Source organism: Ahaetulla prasina, chromosome 17, assembly GCF_028640845.1.
Source record: "Ahaetulla prasina isolate Xishuangbanna chromosome 17, ASM2864084v1, whole genome shotgun sequence".
Classification (NCBI taxonomy): Eukaryota; Metazoa; Chordata; class Lepidosauria; order Squamata; family Colubridae; genus Ahaetulla; species Ahaetulla prasina.
The window spans coordinates 1372286-1393115 of NC_080555.1; the positions used below are offsets into that span (position 1 = coordinate 1372286).

At 47.7% G+C, this 20830-nt stretch overlaps 1 protein-coding gene across 5 annotated transcripts in view; it reads right to left on the reverse strand.

Annotated features, from left to right (window-relative positions):
* Window positions 1-92: 92 nt before the first annotated feature.
* Window positions 93-20830, reverse strand: part of RORC (RAR related orphan receptor C) — a 43181-nt gene continuing 22443 nt past the window's right edge. For all 5 annotated transcript variants that reach the window (XM_058159788.1, XM_058159787.1, XM_058159786.1 and 2 more), the window contains 9 exons: window positions 11084-11169; window positions 10661-10802; window positions 8877-9374; window positions 8381-8502; window positions 6342-6474; window positions 5802-5909; window positions 4756-4866; window positions 3043-3152; window positions 93-2455 (listed from right to left, as the gene is read on the reverse strand). In XM_058159788.1, coding sequence (XP_058015771.1) covers window positions 2288-2455; window positions 3043-3152; window positions 4756-4866; window positions 5802-5909; window positions 6342-6474; window positions 8381-8502; window positions 8877-9374; window positions 10661-10802; window positions 11084-11169 — 1478 coding nt within the window. In that variant the 3' untranslated portion in view covers window positions 93-2287. The remainder of the gene's footprint in view (window positions 2456-3042; window positions 3153-4755; window positions 4867-5801; window positions 5910-6341; window positions 6475-8380; window positions 8503-8876; window positions 9375-10660; window positions 10803-11083; window positions 11170-20830) is intronic.

The following is a 20830-nucleotide window of genomic DNA, read 5'->3' on the forward strand; positions in this document are numbered from 1 at the left end:
CCACCTGAAACCACCCCCACCCAAAACAAGTATAATAGCAATAAAAAAAATAAAGAGAGCCAGCAGCAAGCAAATAAAATCCGACCATCATACCAATATGCACCGTGGTTTAATTAAATTAAAAAGGATACTAAACAGTTCCCACCGTACGCTTTCTAAAGACCAACTTCTCTACTCTTAGCTTAAAAAAAATAAAACTTTTTCAACCTGTATTTACAAAGCTTCCCTTCCCCATCCCCGTTCTTTAAATATTTCACCATTTTTTTTTTTAAACCCAAGGAAAAGATTAGAAGAATAGAAAAAGGGCTCGAGTTACGTCCACGTACATCCGATGCAACGTAGTGGATTTTTCTGTGCAAATGGCGAGTGGCATCACCTGGAAAAGCTCTTGACGGAAAAGCTAAGAGCAGCTTAAATTCAATTTTGCAAGCCGAACCGTCTGCAAGGTTTTTAAATGTCAGACTGATACGGATTGTCTTGCGGTTTGTCCAGGATTGTCGTCCTGTCAATTCCCACATGGTGCAGTTTTTTTTAGCAGAAAAGTCGGGCCAAAGCCATCAACCCAGTGGTGGGATTCAGCCGGTTCTGTCCGGATCGCGCGAACCTGTAGCGGCGACTTCAGGAGGCTCTGTCCACCCACCTGGATGTAATGCACGACTACTGCACATGCGCAGAAGGCTGCGACCCGGTAGGGAAGGTAAATGAATTCCATTTCTACACCAACCCAATGCTAGTCTGAATGCTAGGCTGCTAAACTGGCAAGGATTGGTGGCTTATGCCCGACTTCTCCATGACAGATCCATTTCCCCCACCTCCTCTCTTTTAGCTTCCTAAAATTGACCTCCGAAATATATCTTCCAAAGAGATACAGATATTCTATAGACATCCTGAGATTCGAACAGATCCTGCCGATAAAATGCACATTTTGTTGTCATTTTATGTCTGGGAAGGCGCAAAATTAGCTTTTCCAAAACTTTAGATGCGTGGATTGTTACGATCCACGCTTCTAAAGGGAAGCGTGGATCGTAACAATCCGAAAAGAGATTCTCTAATACAGGTTGTCCTTGACTTACGGGACCAGGAGCGAGTCCAGAATTTATGCTGCTAAGGGAGAAATTTGTTAAGCGAGTTTAACCCCATTTTATGACTTTTTTTTTCTCACCACGGCTGTTAAAGCGAAATTAGCTGCCGTTGTGAAATTAGTAACACGGTCGTTGAGTGAATCCGACTTTCCCCCATTGATATTTCCTGTCAGAAGGTCACATGACGATCACATGACCCTGGGATGCTGTGATCGTCATAAATATGAACCGGATGCCAAGCTTCCGAATATAAATCGCGTGATCCTGGGGAACGCTACAAAGATTGTTCAGTATGAAAAAGGTCGTAAGTCGCTTGTAACTTTGAACGGTCACTAAGTGAACTACTGTAAGTCGAGGACTACCTGTAACCAGGAAATACATTCAATACAGATGCTCCTGAAAGCTCTATGCGTTCTGGAAACTTTATTACTGCTGCTATCGCCGAAGGAAACTATGCTGGCTTTGGGGAAATTGCTAATAAGCCAAACCAACTAATTTGGTTTCTGGATTGTCACTCCAAAGCAGGTTCTAAGGTGCTGAGATGTATCCTGACAAACACACTTTTGCACAAGTGCAGAGGTTGAGGCCAGCTGGCGAAGTGACAGCGCAAAGAGAAAGAAAGGGGGAAAAACAACAGACAGGGATTCCTTGGTTATCAAATACAGAACTTAGCAGAAAAATAAAATCTTATCTTAGAGAACCGCATCTGTCCATCTCTCTCTCTCTCTATCGATGCATACAATATATAAATTTCTTTTGAACTTGGCCGAGTCTCTTGCCGTTAAAACAGCACAAATGAGGTATTTTTTTTGGAGGGGGGGGGAGGGTTTGCCCAAAACTGGCAGCGACATCCGACGTTGCCTTCCCACGAAACCGTATCATGGTGGATTTGTCTGTGTCGCATAATTTCCCCCCCCTTATTGCTTCTTGCCTCCGTGGCAGCTAAACCCTTAACGTAAACGGGAGCACTTTGAAGGATCCTTCTGAGGGGGGGGGGGACAGGAGACCCTGGCCTGTTTTTCATCCAGGAAGAAGCGGGATGCCCCCCAAATGAGGACAAGACGAGCAATCACCAACTCCTCATCCTGCCCGCCCTCTTGTTGACGGCTTCCCTCGATCCGATTCTTCCTTTTGCACCTGGCTTCCAGCGACCGGGAGGCGACGCCTGATCTGTCCTCAGCTTGTGGGGAGACGGGGGGGGGGTTTTACTCCCCTGTGGGCCCCTGGATCAGTGGGTCAGAGTCCGAACCGAAGAGCTCTTTGTACAGCGGTGGGAAAACCGCGTGGACGACCATGGGGTACATCTGGCGAAAGGAACGGAGCTTCTCCACGTGCTGGGAACAGAGATTTCGCAACTTCCCTTTGGGTGGCAACTGGAAAGAGAAAAGTGGGAGAGAATGAGGCACTCTCACCTGTCCGGCTCACCTGGAAGGTGCCCCATTTAGGAAACGACCAGGCTGAGCTTGAGGGAGGAGTCAAACACACCATCAGTCATGAGTCCCTGCATGCCTGCAAGAGATCTAAGTCCAGATCATCTTGAATGCCTTTCTTATCTCCCGCTCTTTTCCCCTTAGCCGTCAGTTGGCCAGATTCTTGGAGAAAGCTTGCAGTGAATCTTTATACTCATTTGAACTACCTGAATCCCTTGTCTTTCGGAGTGTTGGCTGTTCCTGCCAGAAAACTGGATAAGCACCAGAAAGCAAGACAAGAAACAACAGATGGAAACTAATCAAGGAAAGAAGCAAGCTAGAACTAAGGAGAAATTTCCTGACAGTTAGAACAATTAACCGCTGGAACGGCTTGCCTTCATAACTGGTGGTTTTTATGAAAATATTGGAAAGCCATTTGTCTGAATTAATATAGTGTCTCCTGCTTGAGCAGGGGGTTGGACTAGATGACCTCCAAGTTCCCTTTCAACTCTGTTCCTTCTATAGTCTTTCCTCCTCTGGCAGATACTCACTTTTGCCAAAATGCCTTCCCGGTGATTTTTCTGCAGCATCTGTTTGAAGGCCACTTCAAGGTTATTTTGCAAGTAGGCCACCTTGCTTCTCTCTTGCAGCCACGGGCGATCTGCAAAACGGAGAAGGAGAAACCTGCTGGGACCTCATTCCGTTTGCAAAAGCAAAGCTGTCACGGAAATCGGCACCCCTCCCCTCCCCCCCCCACCTAGGATCTGCAGCCAACCTGGGATGCAGCCCTTTCGATTTATTAAATTTATATGCTCCCCATGTTCTGGATAAGGTGACTCTGGGTCAGGATGAAATCCAGCAGGTTCTGACAGGTTCTGGAGAACCAGTAGCGGAAATTTTGAGCAATTTGGAGAACCGGTAATGGAAATTTTGAGCAATTCGGAGAACCGGTAGCGGAAATTTTGAGCAATTCGGAGAACCGGTAGCGGAAATTTTGAGCAATTTGGAGAACCGGTAGCGGAAATTTTGAGCAATTCGGAGAACCGGTAGCGGAAATTTTGAGCAATTTGGAGAACCGGTAGCGGAAATTTTGAGCAACTTGGAGAACCGGTAGTGGAAATTTTGAGCAATTTAGAGAACCGGTAGCGGGAATTTTGAGCAATTTGGAGAACCGGTAGTGGAAATTTTGAGCAATTCGGAGAACCGGTAGGGGAAATTTTGAACAATTTGGAGAACCAGTAGGGGAAATTTTGAGTAGTTTGGAGAACTGGCAAATACTACCTCTGGCTGGCCCCAGAGTGGGGTGGGAATGGGCATTTTGCAGTATCCTTCTCCTGCCACGCCCACCAAGCCAGGCCCACAGAACCGGTAGTAAAAAAATTGCACCTTTGCTCTGGGTGGCTTAGAGATCATAAAAAAGACAGGGAAGCGATTGACATTTTTAAGGCTGTGCAAATAAAAGTCTTAAAACCACGCAGAGCCACAGAATCGAAGTTTCAGGGAGGCCTGATCCTGCCACGGCTTTCCTGGAGCAGCTGGTTGACTTTAAACGACGTCTGACTTTTGAATTATTCTTTTAAAGTTTTCTCAGGCCTGCTAATTATTAGATGGCGCAGCGACCGAGTCTTTTAATTCGTCTGTTCTTCAGAGACGGTTTAAATGAATGGTTTGCAGCTTTGTAATTATGTTATAGGATCAGCTCAGTGGTGAAATCCTCCGCATTTTGCCACCGGTTCATTGCACGCGCATGCATATACAATATGCACCAAACGTATGCTTTACGCGGAAAAAAGGAGGCTTAAGTAGAACAGCGAGGGGGGGGACAGCTGTGCCATGCGATTTCGATTCGGTAGAACGCAAATCGCGTGGCACAGCTGATCATCGGAAATACCGGTTCGGAGGAACTGGTAGCATTTTTTTTTACTACTGGTTTGCCCGAACTGGTAGCTTTTATTACTTCCGGTTTGCCTGAACCCGTGCGAACCGGTAGCATATCCCCCCTGGATCAGCTGGTAAATCCAACCATCCATTTCCAGTTCTTGTGTAAAATCTTTTTGCTTTTTTGAGTCGAGTGAAGAAGACACAAGACATTTGGAGAGGCAATTGTGCGGGGAAAGGCAAAAAAAACAACAACCCACCACTAAATTTTGTTTTCTCTTTGACTAAAAAAGCTACAACCTCCTCAAACCCACAGCAGTGAAGTGCAGTCAAAAGAGCAAGATGGCAAAAGTTTAACTTCACCACCAGAAAAGCTTTGTTCTTACTTGAGTTGATCAACACCAGGGCTGTGAAAAGAGCAATTTCGTTCTCGGAGAAATGGAGCGAACAGAGGCTGTGTGTAAAGTCGAAGATGGAGTTGATCAGTTCGCTGCAACCTGAAGAAAGCAAGACTCATGGTTCAAATCACGCTCCAAAGAGGAGGAGGAGGAGGTGGTGTTGGAGGATACGAAGAAAGAGAAGTAGGAGAAGAGGAAGAGGAGAAGGAAGAAAAGGAGGAGAGGAAAATGAAGAGGAGGCGGCAGAGGAGGAAAGAGGAGGAGAGGAAGAGGAAGAAGACGAGGAGGAGGAGGAAGATACGACGAGGAGAAAGAAGAAGAGGAGACAGAGAAGGAAAAAGAGAAGAGGAAGAAGAGGAGGAAGAGAAGAGAAGGAGGAAGCAGATAGGACAAGGAAGAGGAAGAGGAGGAAGGATATAACAATTTAATGTTCCCTTTTGGGGAAGTAGATGTATCTTGGAAACCAACTCCTGGAGTTGCAATCACCTCTCGCTGCCAGTTGACCTTCCTCAAGCCCACTCAAGTAGCAGGCTTCCACCCTGCCACCAAAACTCCTTGCAAGAACCCCTTCTACGCCCTACTTTAGACTCCAACCCCAAATCTACGGGGGATTTCACTCTTCTTGATCCAGGTAATAGGACGCTCTCGTTGTCAACTCGCGAAGCATTCCTGATCTGCTCTCGAGTTGCCATAGGCAGGGAGGGAGCTGCATCGAGGAACTTCCATTTCAGTCAAAACAAAGCACATTCCAGCCGGCAACATCAAGGTCACCTCCAGAGTGACCTATAGTGACCAGAGGGAGTGACTTCTACAACCCGCAAAATTGCTTCGTTGGGGAATGTGACTAATGACACACCTTGGGAGGGGAGGGGGAAACAGGGTCAGAGCCAAGGCGCGAATTAAGTGAGGTCAGAGTTGGCTTCACTCGTTTCGTACCGACATGAAGCTCCTAATAAATAACTGGATTTCTTTTGAAGCTTGGCTTGAGGCTCATGGTTTAGTTAGGGCATCGGTCGGAACCCTGACACTCGTACCCAGAGATTTGAAGACTTCTGGGCCAGCGTATTTGCCCTCAAAGAAGACTGTCCTGTTCTCAGAATTGAAGGCTCGGCACATCCTCACCAGAACGACCTCCATGGCACCTGAAGGGGGAGAAGATGATGTTAGCCTGGCCAATTCCTCCTTTTTTGGGGGGAAAACTTTGGCTGAAGTCCTCAGCTCAGACCAAAATGGGTACATTCTGCATCCCTTGACTGCCGTTCTGGTCTCTCCCCATCTTTGGGACGGGAACAATTTTTTTTGGAATTTTCTCACGCTTCTAATTCAGTCAATCGGAAGCGCTCTAGTTGGGTTACTAAACAACAAGATGGCGAAAAATAATTGAAAACACTAAGAGCAAAGCCAAACACGACGGCGTAGGAAAGAAGAGAAGATGCGTGAATCTCAGCCACCCGACATAAAGGCGGCCCTTAAAATCACACAATGAAAGGAAGTATGGTTTGTACTGCACCGCGAAGGCAGTGGTAGAAACCCGACCCACAAAGGACTCTCGGGAACGGAGCGTGGCATCGCACCTGCTTTGAGAAGCACGATCTGGTCGTTCTGGCAGAGGTCCATGAAGGCCCCCATTCGCTTGGCGAACTCCACCACGTACTGGATGGCTTCTGTGATGCGGCAGGCGCAACGTTCCCACATCTCCTCCATAGTCTGATGGGAGGGAGGAAGGAAGAGAGAGAGAAGATGATGAAGAAGAAGTTTGGATGGATCGTGAGAAAACAGAGGGAAGTAAAGATTCAGAGGAACTAGCACTGAAGACGTACCCTAGTTGGGTAATGAAATGTCTATAAGAAAACAACCAAGTTCAGAGAGCACCAAGGACCCCCAGTCCTCCTCCTCCTCCTCTTCCTCCTCCTCTTCTTCCTCCTCCTCCTCCTCTTTGCAAATCCCACTCCCTTCTACCACTGAAGTTGCCATCTAACCTCTTAGTGAAACATCTGCAAGAAAACAACCAAGCTCAGAGAGCACCAGGGACTTCACAGTCCTCCTCCTCCTAGTCCTCCTCCTCCTCCTAGTCCTCCTCCTCTTCCACCTCCTCCTCCTCCATCCCCATCCCTTCTACCATTGATGATGTTACCCAGTGGGACATGATGTGGATGCCGGCATCCCGGTACAGTCAGCTGAGTCCTCGGCTGACTGTTGGGGGCGAGTCATTGGCCCCGATGGAGAGGGTGCGCAACTTGGGCGTCCTCCTGGATGAACGGCTGTCTTTGGAAGATCATTTGACGGCCGTCTCCAGGAGAGCTTTTTACCAGGTTCGCCTGGTGCGCCAGTTGCGCCCCTTTCTAGACCGGGATGCCCTATGCACGGTCACTCACGCCCTCGTGACGTCTCGCCTGGATTACTGCAATGCTCTCTACATGGGGCTCCCCTTGAAGGGCATCCGGAGGCTGCAGTTAGTTCAGAATGCGGCTGCGCGGGTTATAGAGGGAGCCCCTCGTGGCTCCCGTATGACACCTATCCTGCGCAGACTGCACTGGCTACCTGTGGCCTTCCGGGTGCGCTTCAAGGTGTTGGTAACCACCTTTAAAGCGCTCCATGGCATAGGGCCGGGTTATCTGGGACCGCCTACTGCTACCGAATACCTCTCACCGACCTGTGCGCTCTCACAGAGGGACTCCTCAGGGTGCCGTCAGCTAGACAGTGTCGTCTGGCGACGCCCAGGGGAAGGGCCTTCTCTGTGGGGGCTCCCACCCTCTGGAACGAACTCCCCCCAGGACTCCGTCAACTTCCGGACCTCCGAACCTTCCGTCGCGAGCTTAAGACGCATTTATTCACCTGTGCAGGACTGGCTTAGATTTTAGATTTTAAATTTAGATTTTAAATTTATAGATTTTTAAATTTACAAGGGTTTAAATTTGGTTTTAAGATTTATATTTCTATTTTTTAATATTTGGCATTAGAATAAGTTTTTTAACAGTTATTTTAATTGTATATAAATGTTTTATGTGCCTGTGAACCGCCCTGAGTCCTTCGGGAGATAGGGCGGTATACAAATTTGAATAAATAAATAAATAAATAAATAAATAAATAAAAGTCTGCAAGAAACAGCTGCTATGGCCTAGAGGTGGAGCTTTGCCTCACAATCAGGAGGTTGTGAGTTCGATCCTAGGTAGAGGCAGACGTAGTAGGGTCTCCTGCTTGCGCAGGGGGTTGGATTAGATGATTTGCAAGACCCCTTCCAACCAGTGGTGAAATCCAATTTTTTTTACTACCGGTTCTGTGGGCGTGGCTTGGTGGGTGTGGCAGGGGAAAGATACTGTAAAATCTCCATTCCCTTCCCAATCCAGGGGAAGGATACCGCAAAATCCCCATTCCCACCCTGTTCTGGGGCCAGCCAGAGGTCGTATTTGCCGGTTCTCCAAACTACTCAAAATTTCTGCTACCGGTTCTCCAGAACCTGTCAGAACCTGCTGGATTTCACCCCTGCTTCCAACTCTGTTAATCTAACCCCCCAGTTCAGAGTGTGACAAGGACCCCACAGTCTTCCTCCCTCCCAAATAGAAGTTTAAGATGGGGGTCTTTCTCTTCGAGAATGGGTGGAATCCCATCTTACCTTCTTCTGGTAGCTCCCAATTTCTTCTCGGGTGAAGGTCTCCCACCTCAGCAGCTGGAGGTCTTCCAAGCGGAGCTGACAGGTCTCCCGATAAGACTTGAGGACATTCTGGGTCAAGTGCTCTGCAGGAGGAGGAAGACAACAAGATGGCCCCCTATCTGCAATCGGAACCCCACAGAAACTGCCCTGGGTCTCAGCTGCCTTGGCTTCTGTTGCTTTCCCTAAGCCTGATTTTGAGAGGTGGGCTCAAAACCCCATGTTTTCTCTTGGACTAGAAGACCTCCAAGGTCCCGTCCAACTTTGTATTCTGAGCAGGGGGTTGGACTAGAAGACCTCCAAGGTCCCTTCCAACTCTGTTATTTTGTATTCTGAGCAGGGGGTCGGACTAGAAGACCTCTAAGGTCCTTTCCAACTCTTGTTATTCTGCTGAAGAGTCCCATCGTCCACTTAATACTTCTTTTTCTTCCAGCCCTTCTGAAAACCTCCATTCACTCACCAATTTCCATCAGTGAAGGGCGTGGGCACTCCAAGAAGCTGGTGAAACTTGGATTGGCGTAGAAGTCAAGGGTCTCGCTGACTGCTGTCCGTTCCACTCTGCTGACATTTGGGGACGTGAGGTCTGGTGACGCCTGCGTCTCCATAGCGCAATAGACGCTGGTCCTGGGTTCTACCTTGATGACCCCAGGACCATACCCTTTCTTGAAAAGGTCCTGCTGGCCTTCACCCAGGAGGCTCTGCGCCTTGGGGAGTCCGTTAGAGTAGGCCAAGCCCACCGTCTCATCCGGAGACTGGCTAAGGCGGGTCTGTCTGGTGAGGAGAGCAGGGGAGCCTTCTGGGAGATCTGGAGAAGGGTCCAGCTTGAGTTGACCATTGGCCATGCCCAAGGAGAAGGTGGAAGTCTCTCCGCCTTGATGTTGTTGCTGCTGCAGCTGTTTCTGGACTTCGGCGTGGAGGCTGTCTCGTTGCTTCTTGGACATCCGGCCAAATTTGACCGCTGGAAGAGAAGACAAATTAGGGAACAGTTTTCTAGAGATAAAAACAATGCAGGAGACTTAAGATGTGAGCAATTTGAGTTTATTCAGTAGTCACTTGAAGATCCTCAACATCTACAACCTGGTTCTTCTCCTCCTTGTCCCATTTTGCGATGTGTCGTCACCAAAATGAAGCAAGGGACAGAGGGAACATGTTCTGTCCCCCCTTCCATGTCATGGAGAAACGCGAGTTTCACAATCCTTTTATTGACACTGACCTGATTCTTCTGTAGGAAGCACAAGACTTGGCAGCGACCGCGCAGAGGCCTGCCAAGTCTGAAGTCTTAATCTCGGACAGAGATAAAAGCACTCGTGTCCCAGTGCTGTTGCCAAGCTTACAGGAAAGAAAGGCCTTTAACTCCCGAGTGACCGAGCTGCAACACACACTAGGTAGTTTTTTGTCCGTCATGAAGCCCAATGGCAGCTCCACCCACTTTTATACCCTGTGGGTTGTGGCTCCGTGACTCAGCACTCTCTGAGCCTGCCACACCTTTTCCTCTGTTGCACACGCTTATCTCTTCGTCGCTGCCGCGGGTCGATTCAGGATTGATCCTCGGCAGCTGGAGCTTGGGGCGTTGCCAGGGAGGAGGAGGAGGGTGCGGGAGAGGGAGGCCTTGTCAGCTCCTTCTCCTGGCCTGCAGCTGGAACTTGGGGTGGTGCCAGTGAGGAGGGTCCTGGCGAGGGAGGCCTTACTGGCTCCTCTCCCTCACTTTCCGAGTCACTCTCCTCCATGAGGGCAGGCTCGGGGGCCGGCTCGGGGGCCGGAGCCACAACAGAACATCTCTAAACCCGAGTGCACAATGTTGTGTTTAGAAATCTGGGGAAATCTTATGAGGCTTGGGAACTGTTAAGATATTTAATTTAGTAGTAACGGACCAGAACACACAGTTGTGGTTGATTGGTTGGAGAGTGCAGGTTCCTGCATGAGGCAATCTATGCTATGATTGGTTGTTGTGGGTGTAAAGGGGAAGTTTCTGTTTTTCCCGCTTTTTTCTTCTGTGTGCTCTGTTTATTGCTGTGCGATTTACCTCATGAGATTTACCTCATGCGATTTACCTCACAAAATTTACCTCATGCGATTTACCTCATAATGTTAGTGTTTTCTCTGTTGTCAATATGTCTGATGTTAAATATGCTTATTTACATCAAATTACAAGTTCATCTCAGGGTCTCTAACTTCGTTTGGACAGCAGCTGCGCAATTCCCTGACAGGAACCCTCCCTGAGGTGCATCTCAATGTGGGTCTTACCGTCACGGGACATGCCGAGGCTGAGACATTTCTGCAGGCGACAGTGTTGGCAGCGGTTGCGACTGGTGCGGTCGATTGGACAGTTTTGTTGCCGAGTACAAGAATAGGTCACGTTCCCTTGCTGGCTGCGTCGGAAGAAGCCCTGAAGAGGAAGCCAAGAAGATGAACTGAGAAGATGGACCTTTGGTAGCTTCACTGGTGGCCAACAAAACTTGATGAAGTCCAACAGCTCAGTGGTCCATCGGTGAAGAGAGCCAAAATTGGTTCAGTAGAGATTTATGGGCATCTACTTCCGAGACAGGGAGACCCCCCCTCCCTGACCCCCACCCAGGATAGTCTTCTGCAAGGTAGAAGGACCAATTGTGGCCAGCGGGACTCAGGCCAACACCCAAGATCCCAGCGATGGAGGAGACCGCTCCCTACCTTGCATCCTTCACAAGTGATGACCCCGTAGTGGATCCCGGAAGATTTGTCTCCGCAGATCTTGCAGGGGATCACTTCAATTTGGGCTGTGTGGGGAAAAGAAGACAAGAGGAAGTTGGAGAAGGAAGAGGAGAAGGAAGAGGAGCACGTGTGAAGTGGTAGGGGAACCGGCAAGCAGACAAGCCATGTTCTGAAAGGATCATCAAACCAGGATCCGCAGATGGTCCTTTTTCTTAACTCTTGGAGAAAGTCAACTACCAACATTAGACAGCAGTTCTCCAGCTCTTGGCCAAAAGAGCTTGCAGTGCTCATCACAGTCTACCAGAGGGCAGTGTTGCCCCATGTTCGTTGTTAGCTTTTCACAAGACCAAAAAATAATAATAAAATACTCGGGGGCAAACAGTCCTTTTAACTTTTTTTTTTAAATTTGCATTTATATCCTGCCCTTCTCCGAAGACTCAGGGCGGCTTACACTATGTCAAGCAATAGTCTTCATCCTATTTGTATATTTATATACAAAGTCAACTTATTGCCCCCCCAACAATCTGGGTCCTCATTTTACCTACCTTATAAAGGACGGAAGGCTGAGTCAACCTTGGGCCTGGTGGGACTTGAACCTGCAGTAATTGCAAGCAGCTGACTGTCTTAGCAGCCTGAGCCACCAGAGGCCCTTCTCTTGCAAAGGCATGCATCCCAGCAAAAATTGTGCATAAATATAAGGTTAAGAGGCTGTGAAGGGAGGCAGCAGATCTACAATCCAGGCAGTATAGCTAGTCCCCAACTTACAACAGTTCATTTAGCGAACAACGCTGAAAAAAGTGACTTATGACCAGTTTTCACACTTACGACCGTTGCAGCATCCCTAGGGTCCCACGATCAAAATTCAGATGCAAAGTCTGGCCATCACGGCCCTATAGAATTCAGATAGATGGTTGCCCAGTCTCTTCTTGAAAACCTCAAGCATCTACAACTTCTGGTGGCAAGCCGTTCCACTGATCAATTGTTCTAATTACTAATTAGTAACACCGTTGTTAAGTGAACTCGGTTTCCCCATGGACTGTGGTTGTCAGAAGGTCGCAAAACGGGAACACGAGACCCCAGGATGTTGCAACACCTGTCATAAACACCAGTCAAAGCGCCTGAATTTCAGTGATGGGACCGTGAGATTGTGTGTGTGAAGAATGGCCACCAGTCACTTTTTTCCGGTGCCGTGGTGACGCTGAACGGTCACTGAACGAACGGTTGTAACTCGAGGACGAGCGTAACGCGCGCAATCTTACGTCCCCATCGTCTCACCCGCCGCTATCTGACTCCGATCTCCCCCGTAATGACAAAATAACAAGCGGAAAGACAAAAGAATGGAGGCATCACAAAACCACAACAACCAGATATTTGCTTCCTTTCGACTTCAAACGGCGATACTGGTAAGCCGAGCCTCGGGGAGCCGAGTTGAGTCAGCTCTTCAGTTACTCAGTCGGTCCTCCTTGACGGAGCTGCCAGTAAGAAGTACTCTCACTTTTAGCAAAAAAAAACCAGCAAAAAAAAATTGCCCCTGCCGGTAAATTCGACTTTTCAACCTGAGGTCAACGGGGTGCTGCAAATCGAAATGAAGCGCACACACACACACACACAAACGAGGGGGGGGGAAAATGTGAAGAGTACATTGTGGTCCGGAATCGGCGTGTTTTTTTCACCCATGATTCCCCGTCCAGTTACGGAGTCGGTGGTATCACGATGGCGTCAACGGACACACAACCGCGATGCTGGTTCTCTGCCATCAACGTGGTTTTATTTCAGGGGGGGGGTGTCTGCATTTTGAAAGGGAGGGATGGGGACGGATGGACTCTGGGCCCCCAGGGATCACAAAAAGGGGTTTTCAACTCAGGAGTAAGCAAGCCTGGCTTACTCAGAGGTCCCAGGGTGGCTCCCTTAATCCTTCTCCTTGCATGACGGAGTGTTAGTATTCCTGCACCAACGGCTTTTCAATTCTGCTTCTTTGCTGCTCCGAAACGGAACTTAGGGGTCCTTGGTGCTCCCTGAGCTTGGTGGGGTTTTCTTGCAGACGTGTCATGACCCAGCTAGGGAACATCATCAGGGCTAGAAGGTGGGGGGCGATTGTGGAGAGGAGGAGTATAGAATCCTTGGTGCTCTCTGAGCTCGGTGGCTTTCTTGCAGACGTTTCATGACCCACCTAGGTAATGTCATCAGGCTAGAAGGGAGTAGCGGGAGTAGGAATAGGAATAGGAGGAGGAGGAGAAGAAGGAAGTTGAGGAAAAGAAGAAGAGGAAGAGAAGAAAGTTGAGGAGAAGGAGGAGGTGAAGAAGGAAGTTGAGGAGAAGGAGGAGGAGGAGAAGAAAGAGGAGGCGAAGAAGGAAGTTAAGGAGGAGAAGGAGAAGAAGGAAGTTGAGGAAGAGAAGGAGAGGAGGAGGAAGAGAAGCAGAAGAAGGAAGTTGAGGAGAAGGAGAGAAGGAGAAGAAGAAGAAGAAGGAAGTAGAGGAGGAGGAGAAGAAGGAAGCTGAGGAAGAGAAGGAGAGGAGGAGGAGGAGGAGAAGCAGAAGAAGGAAGTTGAGGGGAGAAGAAGAAGGAAGCTGAGGAAGAGAAGGAGAGGAGGAGGAGGAAGAGAAGCAGAAGGAGGAAGTTGAGGAGAAGGAAGAGGAAAAGAAGGAAGTTGAGGAGAAGGAGAGAAGGAGAAGAAGAAGGAAGTTGAGGAGGAGAAGGAGAAGAAGGAAGTTGAGGAGAAGGAGAGAAGGAGAAGGGGAGGAGGAGGAGGAGAATCTTTGGCTTGGACATCCTTTGGTTCTCGTGTCCCCAATTGTGGGGTCACGTCACTAGTCCCTGTGAAGGTGAAGTTCTCGCTGGAGGTCCACTACATGCAGACAAGACCTTCCCGCAAGGGTGTATGTTTGCTCCTGGTTGCCAAACGCTGCCTAAACTCCTTCAAGGGGACGGTCGAAGGTCATCCCAGGCCAGGAAGAACTGACCTCCCCCCCTCCAATCCCCATTTTGGTTGTTGTTTTCAAGGTGGGCTTTTCAACCTTCCCTCGTTTGAACAAAAACCGGAGGCTTTTCTCCTCGGTGGCCTTTTCTGCATCTGTTTGCGAGCACAAAACCCCCAAACCACACCGCACAGGCCCTCGAGGCGAACGCCTCTGTCGGAGCCCCCCCCTCCTCCCCGACCCCTTCCCTTCTCCGCCCTCCCTTCCCACGGCACAGGGGTGCCCACAATATGGGGGGGAGGAGGAGGAAGATCCGTTAACACTTTCCCCACATGAATCAAACCGAAGAGCTTTTGAGAGACAGGTACACAAGTCTTCCGCCCCCAGGATGAGTTACTCAGCTCTGTCGGATGCTGACAAAAGAAAAGCTCAGAGGAGGGGCTCCCCCCCCCCCACAACCAACTCTTAAGAATGAAAAAACTTGGGTATAACTGAGGGCACTTGGGGTGGAGGTAGGGGGTTTTGCAAAGAGAAGGAAAAATGGAGAATGCAAGACATTGAATGAAAAACAGAGGCGGGTTTTGAAGAAATGGCCGATCTGGAGGGAAAGCTGACAAGTTGCCAAGACGGCGATAAGACACAGGGCAGACCCAAAGACTAGAAGAAGCAACATTGGGAGGGGGGGGGAAGAGACCCCCAACTTTCACGCCAAGGATGAGGCAGGGAGAGAAGCACAGAAAAATGGGGGTGGGATGAGGTGGGGGTGGGGAGATGGGCTGTAATCTGGTACCCGGCATGATGGTGGTTGATGGGGGCACATCACCAATAGCACTTTTCCACAGAGGAGTTTTGGCTTCTTTAACATGATTGATGGAAGGAAGGAAGGAAGGGAAATGGAAACAGGGAAGGAAGGAAGGGGGAAAAGAAGGAGGAAGGATGGAGTGGAGGAGGAAGAAAGGATATAAAGAGACAGGAAAGGAAGAGGAGAAGGGGGGAGAGAAGGAGGGAGGGAATAGAAGGAAGAAGGAAGTTGAGGAGAAGGAGAGAAGGAGAAGGGGAGGAGGAGGAGGAGAATCTTTGGCTTGGACATCCTTTGGTTCTCGTGTCCCCAATTGTGGGGTCACGTCACTAGTCCCTGTGAAGGTGAAGTTCTCGCTGGAGGTCCACTACATGCAGACAAGACCTTCCCGCAAGGGTGTATGTTTGCTCCTGGTTGCCAAACGCTGCCTAAACTCCTTCAAGGGGACGGTCGAAGGTCATCCCAGGCCAGGAAGAACTGACCTCCCCCCCTCCAATCCCCATTTTGGTTGTTGTTTTCAAGGTGGGCTTTTCAACCTTCCCTCGTTTGAACAAAAACCGGAGGCTTTTCTCCTCGGTGGCCTTTTCTGCATCTGTTTGCGAGCACAAAACCCCCAAACCACACCGCACAGGCCCTCGAGGCGAACGCCTCTGTCGGAGCCCCCCCCTCCTCCCCGACCCCTTCCCTTCTCCGCCCTCCCTTCCCACGGCACAGGGGTGCCCACAATATGGGGGGGAGGAGGAGGAAGATCCGTTAACACTTTCCCCACATGAATCAAACCGAAGAGCTTTTGAGAGACAGGTACACAAGTCTTCCGCCCCCAGGATGAGTTACTCAGCTCTGTCGGATGCTGACAAAAGAAAAGCTCAGAGGAGGGGCTCCCCCCCCCCCACACACAACTCTTAAGAATGAACAAACTTGGTTATAACTGAGGGCACTTGGGGTGGAGGTAGGGGGTTTTGCAAAGAGAAGGAAAAATGGAGAATGCAAGACATTGAATGAAAAAACAGAGGCGGGTTTTGAAGGAATAGCCGATCCGGAGGGAAAGCTGACAAGTTGCCAAGACGGCGATAAGACACAGGGCAGACCCAAAGACTAGAAGAAGCAACATTGGGAGGGGGGGGGAAGAGACCCCCAACTTTCACGCCAAGGATGAGGCAGGGAGAGAAGCACAGAAAAATGGGGGTGGGATGAGGTGGGGGTGGGGAGATGGGCTGTAATCTGGTACCCGGCATGATGGTGGTTGATGGGGACACATCACCAATAGCACTTTTCCACAGAGGGAGTTTTGGCTTCTTTAACATGATTGATGGAAGGAAGGAAGGAAGGGAAATGGAAACAGGGAAGGAAGGAAGGGGGAAAAGAAGGAGGAAGGATGGAGTGGAGGAGGAAGAAAGGATATAAAGAGACAGGAAAGGAAGAGGAGAAGGAGGGAGAGAAGGAGGGAGGGAATAGAAGGAAGAAGAAGGGATAAACAGGAGGAAGAGAAGGGAGGGAAGGAAAGAAAGAGGAGGAGGAGAGGGGGAAAAGAAGGGGAAGAGAAGGAGGAAGAATGAAGGAAGAACAGAAGGAGGAAGAGAAGAAAGAAGGAACGAAGGCAGAGGAAGTGAAGGAAGGAGGAGGGAGGGAGAAAGGGAAAGGAGAGAGGGAAGAGAAGAAAAGAAGGAAGGAAGGAGATAAGGAGAAAGGAAGAGAAGGAGGAAGAGAAGGAAGAGGGAGAGAAGGAGGAAGAAAAGAGAAGGAAGAAGAGGGAGGAAGAGAAGGAAGGGAAGGAGAGGAAGAGGAGGGAGGAAGGAATGAAGGAAGAACAGAAGGAGGAAGAGAAGAAAGAAGGAAAGAAGGCAGAGGAAATGAGAAAGGAGGGAGGAAGGGAAAGGAGAGAGGGAGAGGAAGAAAAGAAAGGAAGGAAGGAAGGAAGGAAGGATCAGAACACAATATCCACCTCCATTCCCAGATGCTCTAATTTCTCCTGGGCAATTAAGGGCAAGAATTCCCACTTTCCTAATGAAACCAGTCCTATAAATAGCCGCAGCCCTTCTTGGCAAGCCACTCCACCCACTCCTGGAGCTGAATTAACGCCTTCCACTTTCCCGCCTGGCTAATTTGGCAGCCGGCGACCCAAATAGGCTCCAGATAAGATTCCTACGTTCCTACGGGGCCACCCTGGGACACACACACCCCATCGCTCATAGGGAAGCCCCTGGGAAGCTTTCCCAGCATTCACCCCACCCCAGAAAGACGGAGGAGGAGAGAGAGAGAGAGAGAGAGAGAGAGAATATGCTTGTTTCCAAAGGGATAATCATTTTTGTTTTCCTAGCATTTCCTTCCTTCCTTCCTTCCTTCCTTCCTTCTTTTTCCTTTCCTTTTCTCCTTCACTCCCTACCTTACGACTATCATTGTTGTAAGTGTTGTAACTTGATGAAGGTATCTTTTCTTTTATGTACACTGAGAGCATATGCACCAAAGACAAATTCCTTGTGTGTCCAATCACACTTGGCCAATAAAAATTCTATTCTATTCTATTCTATTCTATTCTATTCTATTCTATTCTATTCTATTCTATTCTATTCTATTCTATTCTATTCTATTCTAATGATTCTTGATGAAGGTATCTTTTCCTTTATGTACACTGAGAGTATATGCACCAAAGACAAATTCCTTGTGTGTCCAATCACACTTGGCCAATAAAAATTCTATTCTATTCTATTCTATTCTATTCTATTCTATTCTATTCTATTCTATTCTATTCTATTCTATTCTAATGATTCTTGATGAAGGTATCTTTCCTTTTATGTACACTGAGAGCATATGCACCAAAGACAAATTCCTTGTGTGTCCAATCACACTTGGCCAATAAAAAATCCTATCCTATCCTATCCTATCCTATCCTATCCTATCCTATCCTATCCTATCCTATCCTATCCTATCCTATCCTATCCTATCCTATCCTATCCTTTTCTTTACACTGAGAGCATATTTCTTACTGAGGCCCCAAAAGGGACTCCATTTGCAAACCCCAAATAATAATAATAATAATAATAATAATAATAATAATAATAATAATAATAATAATAATAATAATAATAATAATAATAATAATAAATAAAAGCTTGGCGTGGGAAGATGCCGAGCTGAGTCGCTTGTAGACCAGATGCCATCAATCAGAAGTCAAGTTCATTCTATCACCGCAATTTGGCCTTCTCGCCCTTGCCAATAAGCTGGTGTTGTCACCAACAACTCCTGGGTTGAGTCACCCCCATCCGGCTGAAATCGCTGACATCCAAACACCACCATCCTCTCCCCCACCCACCCCCATTGTCAAATATCTGCTTCCTTCCCTCCCCATCCAGCAACCTGCAACACACACACAAAACGCACACAATCCACAGCCCTTTTGCCTCATCTTCAAATTGCAACCAGCCGAACGGCACCATCGATATTGATCTTGGAATGGGCGAATTCTCCACTCAAGTGAAACATGTGTGTGCTTCGCGTGTATGTGTTGGTGTGTGTGTGTGAGGAATTGACTCAAGCCCAACCCAACCGAGAGCAGCCAGCCAGGCGGCCCGTGGATCAAAATTGCAGGTGGCAGGGATCAAAATGGCACGCAACGAACAGCAAGGCTGAAATTGTTGCTTGGTGTGGTTGCCGTCCCGGTTCAGGAGAAGCCCTTCCTCTAAGGGGGCTGCGTTGGCTGCAGTGTGAACTGGCCCCCCCTCCACCCGACTTATTTTGTGAGGCAGTCCACGTTTCTCTCGGAGGGTGAAAAACTTCTTTCAAACTTTTATATTTTAACTCACCGCCCCTCCTGACAGGTAGGCTAAACCGAGGGGCAGCAACTACCCTCGAGATTTGAACTCAGGACGGCCTGATTTTTACTGCAGCCCTCCGGATATCGCTCCATGGGCTACCTCCCCAATGATGATTAGCCTCTGAGCCGTCAAAAAACAGAATCATCGTGAGGTCCACGGATCGACGATCTCCGTATTTCCAAACCTGTCCAGATCTTGGGAAAATGAAATCTGGGAATCGCCGGAGCGGCAAAAAAATCAACGACAACTCCTTAAAGTTGGCAGAAAAACAAATTTTTTAACAAGGTGGGGGGAAGCTGGCAAATTAAGAGGTAAAACTCCACTGTTTAATCTGGAGATGCTCTTTTAAGGAAAGGTGCTGACACGCTTTGCAAAATACGTAAGAATGCTTTCTTTTCCCCACCCTTTTTTTCTTAAAAAAATAAAATAAAATCTTTTCAACCCCCACCCCCCACCCCCATCCAGGAAGGGGCTAATAGAGATAATCCTCGCCGTACGACCTCAATCAAATTGCTGTCGTGAAGTGAAACCTTTGCAAAGTTGAGTTTCGCCTCATTTTTTTTGCGATCTTCCTTGCCCCGGTTGTTAAGTGAACTTCTGCAGTGGATAAGGGAGCAGCCCAGTTGTTAAGTGAAACCTGGCTTCCCCATTGTCGGTAGGTCGCAAAAGGGGATCGCGCGACACCCCCCCCCCCCCGCCCTGGGCCGCAGCAACGGTCATAAGTATGAACTGCTTGGCAATTGTCTGAATTTTGAGCACTTGATCAACGGGGCTACTGCAAAGGTGAAAAACAAGTCACTTTTTCAGGACCGTCGTAACTTGGAACAGTCACTAGATGAATGGTGGCAAGACTAGGACTACCTGTAACAGCTGTTTGCCGCTCGCCACATTGGCAGAAATGGCTTTCTTTGCCTTCTCTTTAAAATTTCTCGAGCCTTCCTTTTATGCCAGCATGCAAATAGTATTTCTGCTTAATCCAATTTTTTCCCGAGCTGATCTTGTGGGGAGCACCTGTCTTGAGCTAGAGGTAGCCCATCCACCCCCCAAAATACTGTGAATAAGCTGTTTTGGGTCCCTATTTTCCATCACTCCTTTCCCTTCTGGATGAGCTGGCCGGGCAAGTCCATTTTTAATCTATTTATTTATCAAATTTATTTCCTGTCTATTGCATCGCATCTTGAGTCAGTGGCCAATAGCCAAAAAAAAAGATGGACGTAGCATTCATTCTCCGTCCATCCTTCGCTGGCCGACAGGGAGCTGACGGACTTACAAAAGTTAGAAAGAAAAGAAAGGACAAACAATTAAATTATGTTTAATTTGTGTTAAATTAAAACCACCGAAGCCGGCAGGGTTCATGCCAAACTTTGCAAATTTGCAATGGTCTCATCTGGGCAAAAATTTGCATTTATCTGCCCAGGATAAAGCGAGCAAAAACAAAACAAAAAACAAAACCTCAACATATTTGCAGAATTAGTGGATTCTAGAGAGTCATTTTTAGATAACACCTTTCTGTATATGGTGGAGAGAAACGTATATAAAAAGCCGTTTCTGAAAATGGATCATCAGTTTTATTTTTAGCTTTAGTTCGGGAATGGCTTTAAATCAAACCTAAGCCACCAGAAGGAGAGAAAAAAATATGCAATTATCAGCATATTTAAAAAGTTCACACTGAAGGATGGGAATTGTCTAAGGTTTGGGGACTATTATACTGATATCACCTAAATATTAGCTTGAAAAAGCTAACTGGCTTCCTATCCATTCCCTGAACCAAGCGCTCCTTCTCTTAATCAACCTTTTAAAATTATTTCCACTGTTTCTTGTCACTCTCTTTTTTTAAAAAAACCATTTCCCAATTTTTAAGTTCATTTTCGAATCTGCAATTTTTTGCTCAATTAAAATGAAAAAGAAATCATTTTCCTATATATAATTTGGGAGTTGATTATATATATACACACACACACATTCATATATATAAACATATATATATATATGCACACATATACATAAATATATGCATATATATATATATATACACACACACTTATATATAATAAATATATAATTATATTCCTTCTATTTTTTTGGCAAGGCATTTTCAGCCAAAGGAACCTGCCAATCAGGATCAATAAGCCATATATGAACACAGAAGGAAAAATATATATATAAAATAAATTATATAAAAAATAATATTTAAAAAAAA